The sequence below is a fragment of the Dendrobates tinctorius genome, unplaced genomic scaffold (assembly GCF_039654945.1).
Source record: "Dendrobates tinctorius isolate UK_male_01 unplaced genomic scaffold, ASM3965494v1 ptg000044l, whole genome shotgun sequence".
NCBI lineage: Eukaryota > Metazoa > Chordata > Amphibia > Anura > Dendrobatidae > Dendrobates > Dendrobates tinctorius.
The window spans coordinates 11,819,976-11,836,934 of NW_027361712.1; the positions used below are offsets into that span (position 1 = coordinate 11,819,976).

The following is a 16,959-nucleotide window of genomic DNA, read 5'->3' on the forward strand; positions in this document are numbered from 1 at the left end:
GGTGTGCTTTGGATCATTGTCATGTTGAAAGACCCAGCCACGTTTCATCTTCAATGCCCTTGCTGATGGAAGGAGGTTTGCACTCAAAATCTCACGATACATGGCCCCATTCATTCTTTCATGTACCCGGATCAGTCGTCCTGGCCCCTTTGCAGAGAAACAGCCCCAACGCATGATGTTTCCACCACCATGCTTTACAGTAGGTATGGTGTTTGATGGATGCAACTCAGTATTCTTTTTCCTCCAAACACGACAAGTTGTGTTTCTACCAAACAGTTCCAGTTTGGATTCATCAGACCATAGGACATTCTCCCAAAACTCCTCTGGATCATCCAAATGCTCTCTAGCAAACTTCAGACGGGCCCGGACATGTACAGGCTTAAGCAGTGGGACACGTCTGGCACTGCAGGATCTGAGTCCATGGTGGCGTAGTGTGTTACTTATGGTAGGCCTTGTTACATTGGTCCCAGCTCTCTGCAGTTCATTCACTAGGTCCCCCCGCGTGGTTCTGGGATTTTTGCTCACCGTTCTTGTGATCATTCTGACCCCATGGGGTGGGATTTTGCGTGGAGCACCAGATCGAGGAAGATTATCAGTGGTCTTGTATGTCTTCCATTTTCTAATTATTGCTCCCACAGTTGATTTCTTCACTGCAAGCTGGTTGGCTATTGCAGATTCAGTCTTCCCAGCCTGGTGCAGGGCTACAATTTTGTTTCTGGTGTCCTTTGACAGCTCTTTGGTCTTCACCATAGTGGAGTTTGGAGTCAGACTGTTTGAGGGTGTGCACAGGTGTCTTATTATACTGATAACAAGTTTAAACAGGTGCCATTACTACAGGTAATGAGTGGAGGAAAGAGGAGACTCTTAAAGAAGAAGTTACAGGTCTGTGAGAGCCAGAAATCTTGATTGCTTGTTTCTGACCAAATACTTATTTTCCACCATAATATGCAAATAAAATGAAAAAAAACAGACAATGTGATTTTCTGGATTTTTTTTTCTCAGTTTGTCTCCCATAGTTGAGGTCTACCTATGATGTAAATTACAGACGCCTCTCATCTTTTTAAGTGGTGGAACTTGCACTATTGCTGACTGACTAAATACTTTTTTTCCCCACTGTATATAGTGAAGGCTTACACGGTGCTCTCATCCACAAGATCTGCTGGGTATAGCAGGAAGGCTCACACTGCTCTCTGATCCACTAAATTAGCTCCATGTACAGTTGGAAGGCTCACTGGCCCACTAGACCAGATGTGCAATTGGGTACAACCTACACTGATCCTTAACTATTCTGTACTTCAATCCTACAATGAGAAGCAGGCACAAATGCACACCGATCACCAAAGCAATCACTTCCAAGTATTGGAACCTGAATAGTAAAGTATGGGCGAACCCGAATAGTAAAGTTCAGCATTCATACCGAACACCTACTGTTCGGGCACGGACCCTTTACTCAAACTTCACCAGGAAGTCCATTTTACCAAACATCCAAACATCAGGTATTTGTCGTGCTGTAGTGTGCATGACAGCATGGCAAACACTGCTTCTGACTGTAACATCATTAACGCCGGTCAGACATCCACGGTTCTCACACTGCCACATGACAGCGTGAGCCCGTAGCTGTGATTGTAGGTAAATAGTTTACCTCCGGTAACTGGCGTTGGCTGATGAGATTACTGCTCCCATGAGAAGATGCCTGCTACATACAGAGGAATCCAGGCCATTTTGAAAAAAAATATTTATTTAGAGAGCAGGCATCAGCTGCCACCTGCTTTTGCTGCTATTAGCGGCAGCAGTAGGCTGATTGGAGCAGTAGTCCCATCAGCTGACGCCAGTGACCAGAGGTAAACTTTTTTTTGAGACAGCCTGGGAACTGTGGCTATCTGGCCGGCGGTAAAATCATTCAGAAGCAGAGGCCGAACCGAACAGTAACATGGACTTCCTGGTGAAGTTCGGTGTCCGTGCAGTAGGTTTTAAATGCAAACATCATGTCCTCTTTCAACTTCTTTTAACATACATGACACCCAGCTGTAACATTAAGATAATGCATCTTGAGGCTTAAACCTGCAGCAGACCAGGCAGTTTCTATATTCAGTTTAATATTCCACAGATCCTTTATCCTCTTTGTGATGAAAATCCCAAGGTACCATACAATAAAGACAGATCACTGATAGGAATGAGCGAGTAGTGAAATACTCGGACTCGCTATACTCGTTACGAGTAGCTCCTAATACTCAGGTACTCGTAATGAGTAGCGAGTCCAATGTAAGTCTATAGGAAATGTGAGTAATGGGCTGTGTGTGTGTGTGCGGGGCTGTGCTGGCCTGTGCCGGGCTGTGCGGGGACTGTGCCGGGTTGTGCGGGGCTGTGCTGGCCTGTGCCGGGCTGTGCGGGGACTGTGCCGGGTTGTGCGGGGACTGTGCCGGGTTGTACAGGGACTGTGCGGGGACTGTGCAGGGAATGTGCGGGACTGTGCTGGGCTGTGCAGGGACTGAGCTGGGCTGTACGGGGACTGTGCTGGGCTGTGTGGGACTGAGCTTAGCTGTGGGGCACTGTGCGGCTGTGCGGAATATTGCGAGGCGAGTAGTGAAATTTACTTACCAGGATTCAAGTACCGCGAGTACCGCATTACTCACCGAGTATCAAATTCTAATGAGTATACTCGCTCATCCCTAATCACTGACATATCACAACCTGACAGCTCCTGCCTGTATAGATCCTGGAACTTATGCAACACTACACCTTGCAAGGACGGGGTAGATTAAAATATCTATAAGGTTCCTGACCTGAACCGATTAGGATGGTTAGGAAAGTCCTTACATTAAATATCCACATGAATATCTTGTAGAGCTAAGTCCTTTCAGATTTTGCAGCCAGAATACCTTTGCACTTTTCACACGGTCATGCAAGGATCTACTTCCCAGCGAGCTGAAATCATCTGACCACTTTACACAGACTCCCTTATCTCAAACACTACGCCTAATATTCAGCTCAAAGTGAGTTGAATGTCCTCTGTCTCATACAGTGACCATACCTAATTGGACCCCATATCAATCAGGGACTTATTTATTTGTCCCTCATAGTCATTTAGGGTAGGTGCCCACGATCTGGAATAGCAGCGATTTGGACGCAGCTCAACTGCGCTGTGTCCAAAGCACTGTGTTCAATGATAGAAGCATAGTGGATTGGATTTATAGAAATCCCATGACCAGTGTGCTTCTTTTTGACGCTGTGCAAACTCACCCGCGGCTCGTGTTTATGGGCAGCAGCTTGTTAATTTGTGTTGCGGAGATGCTAGTCTCCACAACAAAATTTCCACAATAGAATGTATTGGATGCGGTAAATCTGCATTGTTCAATGACACATGCAGATTTAACTGCACGATTGAACACAGCGTTTTGGACACAGTGAAAATACGTCCAAAGCGCTGCTATTTCCTGACTCGCTGACGCCCGAGTAGAAGATCAATGAAGACATTGCCCACAGAAGGGCAGATAAAATAACTGTGTGAATGGACGGCATAAGTGCGGGATTACAGCACCGTAACTGCACGTCACAAGTCAGTGTGACGTGCATGGGAGGGGGTTGCCATTATAATGAGCAGAGGAGGCAGGGATTTCTTCCAGGCACCACACACCACACATAAAACATTAAAACTGCTTTTCTCAACATCTACACCGCAACTTCGAGACATACAGGTAAGACTGGTTTAACACTATATTACCTGTATTCCCATAGTAATAGCTTAAATTCGTCCAGGGGGTGACTGATTCCCTTTAAACAGGTTTAAGCAATAAAATGTTTGGTGAAAGTGCTCTGTTAAGAAAGATTTGGTCTGTGACATCTATATGCCATATATTTTAGATTCATAGTCAGTTATTGAATAATAAAAAACTCATTTACTTCAAAACATAGACTGCAGCATCGTGCAATGGCACAGAATGCAACACATTGAAAAAACAAAGTTCGTTCTGTTCACCCTTGTGCGGTCCCAATGGAACACTGAAATCAAGGCACGGATCACGTCTCTGCCAGACGCCATGAAGAGCACTTTTGAAAAAAAAAGATCCAGCTTCGAAAAATAAAATCCAATTTCTTTATTTCAATCCGATTAGAAGGATAACATGACTGTCATATATACCCGACCAGTGTTACCGGAGGAAGATGGCCAGGAAAGGTCCTGAACGCGTTTCGAACAATAACACCTTGCTGTTCGAAACACATTCAGGTCCTCTCCTGGCAATTTTCCTCCGGTAACACAGGTCGGGTGCATATGGGAGTCCTTTTAATTGGATTTAAATAGAGCAATTTTATTTTATTTTTCGAAGCTGGATCTTTTTTCAAAACGGCATAGAATACATTGCCAGCAATGACACTCCTCTATTTTGTACCAACCACTTTGCATAATCCATACAGTTTCAGCCACAACCTCATCTTAGGGTCAGCTATAGTTTTTCCCTTTACTCTGTGAGAGCCACAGCGAGCCCTCATAAAGTTCTAGCTGCAGTATGTGCACTCTATGCAATGTTAAATATAGTATTCCCCCATGTATCAGCTACAGTAGGTGCCAACTACAAGGTTCTCTACTGCCAGCTACAGTATGTGCCGACTACAAGGCTCTCCACTGCCAGCTACAGTTTGTGCCAACTACAAGGCTCTCCACTGTCAGCTACAGTAAGCGCCAGCTACAAGGTTCTCCACTGTCAGCTACGGTATGTGCCAATTACAAAGCTCTCCACTGCGAGCTACAGTATGTGCCAGCTCCAAGCCTTTCCACTGCCAGCTAAAGTATTTGCCAACTAAAAGGCTCCCCACTGCCAGTTACAGTATGTGCCAGCTACAAGGCTCTCCACTGCCAGCTACAGTATGTGCCAGCTACAAGGCTCTCCACTGCCAGCCACAGTATTTGCCAACTAAAAGGCTCTCCACTGTCAACTGCAGTATGTGCCAACTAAAAGGCTCCCCACTGCCAGCTACAGTATTTGCCAACTAAAAGGCTCTCCACTGTCAGCTACAGTATCTGCCAGCTACAAGGCTCTCCACTGCCAGCTACAGTATTTGCCAACTAAAAGGCTCCCCACTGCCAGCTACAGTATTTGCCAACTAAAAGGCTCCCCACTGCCAGCTACAGTATTTGCCAACTAAAAGGCTCCTCACTGCCAGCTACAGTATTTGCCAACTAAAAGGCTCCTCACTGCCAGCTACAGTATTTGCCAACTAAAAGGCTCTCCACTGTCAGCTACAGTATTTGCCAACTAAAAGGCTCTCCACTGCCAGCTACAGTATCTGCCAGCTACAAGACCCTCCACTACTAGTCACAGAAAGCAAGGCCCGTAGACAACCAGGATGGCAAAAAGAGTCAAACCCCACAAAAAAGTACTTATGCCAAATTCCTCGCAGCTTCAGAATCCAAGTGTTAGAAATTATTTTTGCAAATTGCACATAGCACAAAATACCGGTGAAGAGATGTTTTATTTAATTGCTAAATTTCTGTCTTAAAGGCAAAGAGTTGTGGAAAATGGCCAGTCAAGTGGTACGCACCAGAATGTATTAACTACTATAAATTTTCAAGTAAAAGTGATGTATGGAGTTTTGGTGTGCTTATGTGGGAAGCATATTCATTTGGACAGAAACCATATAAAGTAAGTTTACATATGAACAATATATTTATTTTTTATGCAAACATTTACGTAGGTCATAAGTGATATAAGAAGTTTGTCACACAGAAAATCAAAAGGGTTGTGTGTGTTTTTGTGGCTAAGGCTAAGGTCACACGTTCAGTATTTGGTCAGTAGTTCACATCAGTGTCTGTAAGCCAAAACCAGGAGTGGGATAATCAGAGTAAAAGTATAATAGAAACACGTCACCACTTCTGTATTTATCACCCACTCCTGGCTTTGGCTTACAGATACTGATGTGAAATACTGACCAAATACTGATAGTGTAATCGTAGCCTAAGCGTCATTCACTTCAATGGTGATCCCACCTGTGAATAAGAGTGGCAATGTGTCCAGATTGGAAAAACATGGTTTCTTTCAACCAATTATTAAAAACAAACCTTCATGTTTTCAGTGACTTAGGCTGACTTCACACCAGCGGTTTGTAGCGCTGCGGATTGCAGCCTACTTCCTTCTTCTGTCCTCAGTTAAGCCCCACCCACTGCAGCACCTCTTCATTCAGCTCCACCTACATCTGCACGCGTCCTGCGTACCCTATCTTTAACATTGGGTTGATGCATCCACATGCGTTATTTTGACACTGCGCCCAGCTGTGTCGAACGCAACAAGTTGCATTTTGTTGCTGTCGGTGGACACGTCAAAACGATGCATGCGGAGGATGTGTCAGCATACATCCACGGAGCTGAATGAAGAGGTGCAGGAGTGAGCGGGGCTTAACGGAGGACAGAAGAAGGAAGTAGGCTGCCATCCACAGCCCTGCTGAATGGTAGTGTGAAACTAGCCTTAGAACATGATGGAATAGCTCTATAAGTTGTGATCTTATATATACCTGATACCACTTTCCATGATGGATTAAAAAGGAGAAAGGGGAGAATGTCTGCAGAGGAAATGTCAGTCCAGAGAAGTCTTCTGAGCAAAATCAGCTGTTTGCCATGAGTGCCAGGAGCCTCATAAATCGTTATTAGTATTCCTTCAATGATACAACTCCTTCTATTAATTTTTTGTTCCTCATAGAAGGAATAGGTGAATATAGAGTCTTAGGACTCTTTCAAACAACTGAATTTATTGGTCTGTGAAAAAAATTAACCGCCACTCGGACCAATGTTCAATGGTGCAGTGCAGACAAGTGATTTTTTCACCGATTGAATCTGTGTGTAAAAAATACTGCATTGTGCACTGGTTTCGTTCAGAACTTGGATGAGACTCGCCCATTCAAGTCTATGGATGTGAGGAAAAAAAATCAAAAGCCACAGTATAGTATCTGATTTTTATGGATACATTGCAATCCAGTGATTAAATATTGTAAATTATAAATTACTGATGCTGTAAAAATAATGAACTGCACTTGGATCACAAGTGAGAAAAAATCATCTCACTTTTCTGAATGAAACTCCATACAATTTTTTTATACATTCATGTGAACCTACCCTTACTGAATACAGTTTTTGAATATTGCTGAATATTATTTACATTACTTTTCATTATATATGTTATATATTCTCTTTCCCTATGTACATTTTTTGCTTTCATGAATAAACTTTGCAGAATGTCAGGTCAAGTATACCCATCTTCTACAAAGATTACATTCAGGTTTGTGCTGTCACAAACAACATTCATCTACATTCAGCCTGTCATATTTCTGATGGCTGTTGACAACCCTGAGAAAAAAAGGTTCTGTAAGGGTATGTGCACACGCTGCGGATTCTGCTGCGTTTCCGCAGCGTTTTTGGCTCTGCAGAAACGCTGCAGATTCTGCTGCATTGTACAGTACCTTTATTTCCTATGGAAATAATAAAAAGCTGTGCACATGCTGCGTTTTTTTCCGCGCAGTTTTGCTGCGGTTTTCAAAACGCAGCATGTCAATTGTTTGGTGCAGAAACGCTGCGGTTTTAGGCTGTGTGCACACGATGCAGATATGCAGCGTTTCCGCAGCGGATTTTACCGCGCAGAAAAGTTGCATATCCGCATTGTGATGTACAGTACCTTTAAAATGAATGGAAAAAAAAAACACTGTGCAGACGCTGCGGATTTTTCCGCGCGGTTTTCCTGCGGTACAAAATCCGCAGCATGTTACTTCTTTTGTGCGGTTTTCTATCTCCCCTGTCTCCAAATCCGCAGGGGGAAAACCGCAATGGAAAACCGCACAAAAACCGCATGAAAACCGCGTGAAAAATGGAAGAAATCCGCAGGAAAAATGCAGGTCATTTGACCTGCGGTTTTCTTCCATTCTGCACGGAAAAATCCGCAGGGCTCAAAACTCCGTCTGCACTCAGCCTTACACCTCATCCATTATGAGAACCGCAGGGCAAAACCGCAGAAAAAACGCAGATAATCCGCAGATAATCCGCAGAAAAACCGCAGCACTTTGTCCTGCGGATTTCCTGCGGTTTTCTCTACAAAATCCGCAGAGACTAAAAACTACGTGGGAACATAGCCTAAGGATCTTGGTGACATGGCAGGATGTGTGTCCAGGAATTGAAGATAAAAGTGGTTCTCAACAAATTAGAATATCATCAAAAAGTTAATTTATTTCAGTTCTTTAATACAAAAAGTGAAACTCATATATTATACAGAGTCGTTACAAACAGAGTGATCTATTTCAAGTGTATATTTCTGCTAATGTCAATGATTATGGCTTACAGCCAATGAAAACCCAAAAGTCATTATCTCAGTAAATTAGAATAATTAGCAAAACACACCTGCAAAAGCTGTTTCAGTAGGCTCCACCATCATGGTGCAGACTGCTGACTTGACAGATAATAATAATAATAAATTTTATTTCTATAGCGCCGACATATTCCGCAGCACTTTACATTTTGGAGGGGACTTGTACAGACAATAGACATTACAGCATAACAATAATCACATAGATTATAACAAATACCAAGAGGAATGAGGGCCCTGCTCGCAAGCTTAGTCTATGGGGAAAAAAAAGGGGAGACACGAAAGGTGGGTGGTAACAGTTGCCCTGATTGTATGGACCAGCCATAATGTTAAGTGTGTATCAGTACAGACACAGAGGGCTAATGGATGCATAAAGCATGTGGGAACATGATGCGGGGAACCTGGTTATGGTAAAACTTTTGGCTGTTCCACACAGGGATAGATTAGGTTAATATGTTGAGGCGATAGGCCAGTCTGAATAAATGCGTTTTCAGGGCATGCTTAAAATTGTGGGGATTGGGGACTAATCGTATTGACCTGGGAAGTGCATTCCAAAGAATTGGCGCAACACGTGTAAAGTCTTGGAGACGGGAGTGGGAGGTTCTGATTATTGAGTATGCTAACCTCAGGTCATCAGCAGAGGAGGGCGCATGTAGGGTGGTATACTGAAATAAGGGAGGAGATGTAGGGTGGTGCTGAGCCATGGAGGGCTTTGTGGGTGAGGGTAATAAGTTTATACTGAATTCTGGAGTGGACGGGAAGCCAGTGTAATGACTGGCACAAGGTCGAGGCATCAGTGTAACGATTGGTGAGGAATGTGATCCTGGCTGCAGCATTCAAGACAGATTAGAGAGGGGAGAGTTTGGTAAGAGGGAGACCGATTAGAAGAGAGTTACAATAGTCGAGACGAGAATGAATAAGAGAAACAGTAAGAGTTTTTGCAGACTCAAAAGTAAGAAAAGTTCGAATTCTAGAAATGTTTTTGAGGTGCAGATGACAAGAGCGAGCCAGTGATCGAATGTGGGGGGCATAGGAAAGCTCGGAATCAAGTATGACCCCAAGACATCGGGCATGTTGCTGGGGAGTAATAGTGGAGCCACACACAGAAATGGTAATGTCGGGTATAGGTACATTAGTAGAGGGAGGAAACACAAGGAGTTCAGATGTCCAGAAGGCAGTCATTGACACACTCCACAAGGAGGGTAAGCCACAAAAGGTCATTGGTAAAGAAGTTGGCTGTTCACAGAGTGCTGTATCCAAGCATATTAATGGAAAGTTGAGTGGAAGGAAAAAGTGTGGTAGAAAAAGGTGCACAAGCAACCGGGATAACCGCAGCACAGAAAGGATTGCTAAGAAAAGGTCAATCAAAAATTTGCGGGAGATTCACAAGCATTTGATAATGCCACCTGAGGAAGACAGATCTATTCCATTGAAACGCGTTGTGGACTCTTTTAAATTCCAATTGTTTCTTTAATAAATAAAGAATTTTTTGCATCGATAGAATCCTGTACTTTGTGCCCTGCAGACTGGGTCTTTTCAGCAACTTTCCTATAATTGTTCCTCTTTTGAGGCACCTGGCTGGAGCAGCATCGGATCCCCATCTTCTTACCAATACCCACGCATAGCTGGCGCTCCTACAGACCATCCCATCTGACATTCTTGCAGAATTGTGGCAAGGCACACATCTGGCCAAGGTTACAAAAGAATTTCTGCAGTACTCAAGAGCACAGCGGCATCCATAATCCTTAAATGGAAGAAGTTTAGGACCACCAGAAGTCTTCCTAGACCTGGCCGTCCAGGCAAACTGATTAATCATGAGAGAAGAGCCTTGGTGAGAGAGGTAATGAAGAACCCCAAGATCACTGTGGCTGAGCTCCACAGATGCAGTAAGGAGATAGGAGAAAGTTCCACAAAGTCAACTATCACGGCAGCCCTCCACCAGTCAGGCCTTTATGGCAGAGTGGCCCAACAGAAGCCTCTCCTCAGTGCCAGACATATAAAAGCCCACATAGAATTTGTTAAAAAACACATGAAGGACTCCCAGGCTATGAGAAATAAGATTCTCTGGTTTGATGAAATGAAGATTGACCTTTTTGGTGGTAATTCTAATAGGTATTTGTGGAGAAAACCAGGCACTTCTCATCACCAGCCTAATATGATTCCAACAGTGAAACATGGTGGTAGCAGCATCATGCTATGCAGGTGTTTTTCAAATGCAGGGACAGGACAACTGGTTGCAATTGAAGGAAACATGAATGCGGCCAAGTACAGAGGTATCCCGGATGAAAATCTCTTCCAGAGTGCTGTGGACCTCAGACTTGGCCGAAGGTTCACCTTCCAACAAGACAATGACCCTAAGCACACAGCTAAAATAACAAAGGAGTGGCTTCAGAACAACTCTGTGACCATTCTTGACTGGCCCAGCTAGAGCCCTGACCTAAACTGACCAATTGAGCATCTCTGGAGAGACCTGAAAATGGCTGTTCACCAGCGTTCACCATCCAACCTGATGGAACTGGAGAGGATCTGCAAGGAAGAATGGCAGAGGATCCCTAAATCCAGGTGTGAAAAACTTGTTGCATCATTCCCAAGAAGACTCATGGCTGTACTAGCTCAAAAGGGTGCTTCTACTCGATACTGAGGAAATGGTCTGAATACTTATGACTAGAGTTGAGCGACTTTTGGTTTTTTAGGGTCGCGTTTCGTTTCGTGAAACCCGACTTTTCCAAAAGTCGGGTCGAGCAAGATCGTCCGATTATAGGGAAAAGTCGGGGTCGTCCTGAAACACGAAACCCAATGTAAGTCAATGGGGAATAAAAGTCGGCAGTGAGAGGAGGACAGGAAACACACCAACAGTGCCCATTTGAATGCCAAAAGCATCAATTCTTCTTACTTAAGCTTGTCAACCTTAATTAACTTCATAATACAAGTTACGCACTGAAAAATGGGGGCTATTTGGCTACAGACTGTGGGGGGGAGGGCTGGCTCCAGGTTTTCATGTGCCCTGGGCGAAAAAGCGCCCCTTTAACACATACCAAAACTCATCATGCTCCGATACGGCAGAGAAATAGCGGTATAGTACAATGAAAAATACTTCACTTTTTACATCTCATGACGAGGCCCATCTATTTCTCCATACAGAATCATTGGTCCCATATAATGTTTGAAACAGTATATGATGAGCTCCACATAATGCTACAGTATATGTTGGTCCCCATGGATGAAGCTCCACTGTCTTATGGGCCCAAATAATGCTCCAAACATAATGGGCCCCATTTCTAATGCTCTAGTGTATAATGGGCCCTGTAAATGCTGCTCCAGTGTCTGATGTCCACCTTTGGAATGTTCCAGTGTATGGTGGGCCCCATCTATCATTCTCCAGAGTATAGTGCTCCCCAAAAATTGCTGTCCCAACATTGAAAACAATCAAATAAGTCTCCTCGCTAGGGAATCCCTGTACTTGTCTGGACTACTCGTCGTCCCCATCTTCCATCTCACTGCACAGTATTTCAACTTTGCAAGTGCTGTGATCCTGAGCAAGCAGGGGGGGCCCACTCGTTGGCGACGGCACTGGCACAGGGCCCCTGATAGTATGGTGGTGTGTCTGATGGCGGGTGGGCCGAACCTGCACTTTCATCTGCAGCTTCCTCTTTGTCACCGTGTAAGATGGAACTGTATATGGGAAGGGTAACCTGAGTTTCATCAGGGTCAGATTCAGGCCGTGTAGCGTGCGAGGGGAATGTAGTGGTCTGGGTCAATGTACCAGCAGATTCATCGAGCAGTGGCTGGGCATCAGTGCACTTGTGTCGCCCCCAGGAGTACGGTCGCCACAGTGGCATTACCTTCTTCCTAGGGAGAGTGATGTCATGCTTGGGAGCAATGAACGATCTCTCTAGCAGGTTAACTGATTGGGCGGCGTTATTCCCACGAGTCATGACCCTCCAAACAGCGTTCATGAAGGCAAAGTGTTTGTTTTACGTGGGCAGTATGGTTGCAAAGCTGAACCTTAAAGGAATGTCCAGAAGGGCACCACCAGGAGTGGAGCCTACGGTTAAATTCGACTCCACCTGGGAAACCTCAACCATGCCAGCTACAGAACAGATGCACACATTGCAAGCTTAATTCCGTTAACGAAAGAGACTCCGTCATGCCCCGCGGTCCGAGTCCGGCTTACAAGAGGGACACGTGAGGCTCTGGCACATGAGATTGGCCAATAACTGGTGTGTCATGCCCTTACATGTCCGTGGCTGCATGTGCGCTACACTGAAAAGGCCAGCGTTTGTCGCTTACAGGTGCAGATAACCCGCTGAACAACGTTAGTGATGGGGATCACTGATTACAATTATTACCCGCGAACAATGATTTCCCAGTAAGTGCAGGTCAACCGCAGTTCCGGAATTAGGCCTAACCGTCATTCCTGAAAAAAGGAAAAACTTACGTGTGCAAACCACAGGTGCTGTAGCTTGCTTAACAGCTCGCCAGCCGTTCTCATGCCCAGTATGGATTACACGTGATTGCACAAAGGTGAGAAAGGGTACCGTATCCCCAGATAACATGTATGGATAGCGTACACATTCAAAATATATGTCTATACATCAGGAGGCAGGCTCAGACGGTGTTAGGCCCAGTATGGATTGCATGTGATTGCACACAGGTTAGAAAGGGTACCGTATCCCCAGATAACATGTATGGATAGCGAACACATTCAAAATATATGTCTATACATCAGGAGGCAGGCTCAGACGGTGTTAGGCCCAGTATGGATTGCACGTGATTGCACAAAGGTTAGAAAGGGTACCGTATCCCCAGATAACATGTATGGATAGCGTACACATTCAAAATATATGTCTATACATCAGGAGGCAGGCTCAGACGGTGTTAGGCCCAGTATGGATTGCACGTGATTGCACAAAGGTTAGAAAGGGTACCGTATCCCCAGATAACATGTATGGATAGCGTACACATTCAAAATATATGTCTATACATCAGGAGGCAGGCTCAGACGGTGTTAGGCCCAGTATGGATTGCATGTGATTGCACAAAGGTTAGAAAGGGTACGTATCACCAGATAACATGTATGGATAGCGTACACATTCAAAATATATGTCTATACATCAGGAGGCAGGCTCAGACGGTGTTAGGCCCAGTATGGATTGCACGTGATTGCACAAAGGTTAGAAAGGGTACCGTATCCCCAAATAACATGTATGGATAGCGTACACATTCAAAATATATGTCTATACATCAGGAGGCAGGCTCAAACGGTGTCAGGCACAGTATGGATTTGACGGCCCAGACTACACAGCGGAGGAGCAGGGAGAGGTAAAGATTGCAAATGCTGGGGCCTTGCCCAAGCAAGGGGGGCCCACTCGTGGGCGTCGGTACTGGCACTGGGCCCCTCATAGTACGGCGGTGTGTCTGACGGCGGGTGTGCACCACCACCGTCAGAGACACTTGATTGCACTATGAGGGACCCTGTGCCAGTGCCCGCGCCCAAGAGTTGGCCTACCCACCTGTCCAGGGCAACGGCACTCGCACGGTGTCATGCGCTAGGTGGTGACCCCGGCCATGGGGGGGGGGAGGCAGCACAGTTAGGGATTTTTAGAAAGTGGCATATGTTGATGTTGGACATTCAGCTGATGCAAAAGGTGAAATAGGTCAAGTCCCAGGAAGAGGTGGACCAAAGCAAGCCATTTTTCTGGCAACCTATGTGTCATCTGGGGAAGGTGGGACAAAATCCTTGGAAACCCATGCGTGGTTCATTATAATGAAGGTTAGATCATCCACATTTTGGGTTGACAGACGGGTCCTTTTTTCTGTCTGGATTGATCCAGCTGCACTGAAGACTCTTTCCGATAGTACACTTGCAGCTGGGCAAGCGAGCTCCTGTAAGGCATATTGTGCCAATTCAGGCCAGGTGTCCAGTTTAGCGGCCCAATAGTCAAAGGGGAATGACCTGTGTGGGAGAACATCGATATGGGAGGAAAAGTAGTTTGTAACCATAGTTGACAACTGCTGTCTCCTGTCACTTTCCATCGATGCAGTATTACCAGTTGTGTGAGCGGTACTTGAAAAGTCAGTCCACAACATTGTCATGAAACCCCTGTCTCCAACGCCACTTCTGCTGTGTGCACCACGAACACCTCTGCCAAGCTGACCCCGGCCCGTACGGCTCGTGTGAGAACCATCACCGCTGCTGTGTGCTGGGAATGCCTCAAGCAACCGATTTACCAGAGTTGCTTGTTTATTAGCCAATATTAGGTCAAGGTTCTCCTGTGGCATGATGTTTTGTAATATGCCTTTATAGCATGGATCCAGGATGCTGGCCAACCAGTAGTCGTCATCGTTCATCATTTTGGCAATGCGGGGGTCCCTTTTTAGGATCTGCAAGGCATAATCTGACATGTGGGCCAATGTTCCCGGTGTCAATGATGCACTGCGAGTGCTGGTTGGAGGAGCACTTTCTGGCAAATCCACATCCCTCCAGTCACGCACAAACCCTGTACCAGACCTTGCCACGCCAACATTTTCACTTGCCCCACGAGATGCATCCTCCTCCCCTAAGTAATCATCCCCATCATCCTCCTCCTCCTCTTCTTCCTCCACCTCGTCCAGGAGAGGTCCCTGAGCAGACAATGGCTGAATGTCATCAAGGATTCCCTCCTCCTCTTCCTCCTCATCAACATTGGCTGCAGAAGCCTGCTCCTTAAGGTGCGTCAAAGTTTGCTTGAGCAGACGCATAAGTGGGATGCTCATGCTTAGGATGGCGTTGTCTGTGCTTAACAGCCGTGTGCATTCCTCAAAACACTGAAGAACTTTACAGAGGTCTTTCAGCTTCGACCACTGCACGCCTGTCAACTCCATGTCTGCTCTCAAAGTGCCTGGCCGTGTATCCTCCCACAAATGCATTATGGCCTGCCTCTGCTCGCACAGCCGCTCCACCATGTGCAGGGTGGAGTTCCACCTTGTTGCAATGTCGATAATGAGGCGGTGATTGGGAAGGTGGAGCAATTGCTGCAGCTTCGGCATACGAACGGAGTGTACAGGCGACCGGCGGATGTGCGCGCACAGTCTTCGCACCTTCTGGAGCAGGGCTGTTAACTCCGGATAATTTTTGAGGAAGCACTGCACCACCAGGTTCAAGGTGTGAGCCAAGCAAGGTATGTGGCTGAGTTTTGAAAGGGCTATGGCTGCCACAAAATTACGCCCGTTATCACTAACTTCCTTGCCTGCCTCAAGATGTACACTGCCCAGCCATGACTCAGTTTGTCGCTTCAAGTACTCGGCCAGCACCTCGGCAGTGTGTCTGTCGCCCAAACACATCATCTGCAACACAGCCTGCTGACGCTTTCCACTAGCTGCTCGATAGGGGGACACCTCGTGTGCAACAGTGGCAGCTGCAGATGGAGTGCTCGTACGACTGCGCTCTGTGGACGAGCTTTCGCTTCTGGAGGAGGAGGAGGAGGGTCGAACGCCTACAGCCAACTGTTTCCTATACCGTGGGCTAGGCAGCACTGTCCCACCACCGCTGTCCCCTGTGGACCCTGCATCCACCACATTAACCCAGTGCGCAGTGATGGACACGTAATGGCCCTGGCCATGCCGACTGGACCATGCATCAGTTGTGAGGTGCACCTTTCCGCTCACTGACTGCTTGAGTGCATGGACAATGCGGTCTTTCACATGATGGTGGAGGGCTGGGATGGCTTTGCGAGAGAAGAAGTGGCGACTGGGTAGGTCATAGCGTGGTACTGCATAGGCCATATTTTGCGGATAGCCGCACTTTCCTCCAACCGAAAGGGCATCATCTCAAACGAGATTAGATTGGCAATGTGGGCGTTCAAACCCAGTGTACGCGGATGAGAGACTGAGTACTTTCTTGACCTACTCATAGTGTCTGGGAGGGTGAGCTGGACTTGAGAGCTGCATATGGTGGAAGTAGCGGTGGACAGGGCGGACTGAGAGAGGGTTGATGATGGTGATGGAGTTGGTGTTCTTTCTGATGGCCTAGAATCAGTCTTTCGTTGATATAACAGTGGGATTCCCTGACTGCTGTGGCCTTGCAACGACACCTCAACATTTGCTGCTGTGCTAACCGGTGGGCTTACAGTGGGGGAAACAATGTAGCGTTGCTGACTACCTTCGTTGTGATCAGTTGCACATGTGGCACTTGAGGTTTGGTGTTGTGTCCACGCTTGCAAGTGCATGCTGGTTAAATGTCTAAGCATGCAACTGGTATTCAAATTTTTCAGATTTTTCCCTCGGCTAAAGGTCTTTGCGCACTTCTTACAGATAACCTTGGCCTGATCATCAGGATTTTGTTCAAAAAAGTGCCACACTGCACTCTTCCTACTTTGGCAGACATTTTGCGGCCTAGCACACTGTGATGTTTTGACCCTCTGGACAAGCTGTCCAGCAACTCTTTTGATTTTTGGAACCTGTCTTTGGAGTGCTCCGGGCCTGCCAGATAACAGCTGTTGCGATGTCGATGTCTGCTGTGGATGCTCCTCATCTGAGCTATTGGAAGCAGCACCCTCTTCCCCCAATGGATGCCAATCTGGGTCAACAACTGGGTCATCCATCACCTCCTCTTCAATGTCATGTGCACCTTCCTCTGTGT

General features: G+C 46.2%; 1 protein-coding gene across 3 annotated transcripts in view; it reads left to right on the forward strand.

The window, feature by feature from the left end:
• The window catches only part of SYK (spleen associated tyrosine kinase), a 546,937-nt gene that overhangs the window by 513,296 nt on the left and 16,682 nt on the right, over window positions 1-16,959 (forward strand). For all 3 annotated transcript variants that reach the window (XM_073575337.1, XM_073575336.1, XM_073575338.1), the window contains one exon: window positions 5,499-5,639. In XM_073575337.1, coding sequence (XP_073431438.1) covers window positions 5,499-5,639 — 141 coding nt within the window. The remainder of the gene's footprint in view (window positions 1-5,498; window positions 5,640-16,959) is intronic.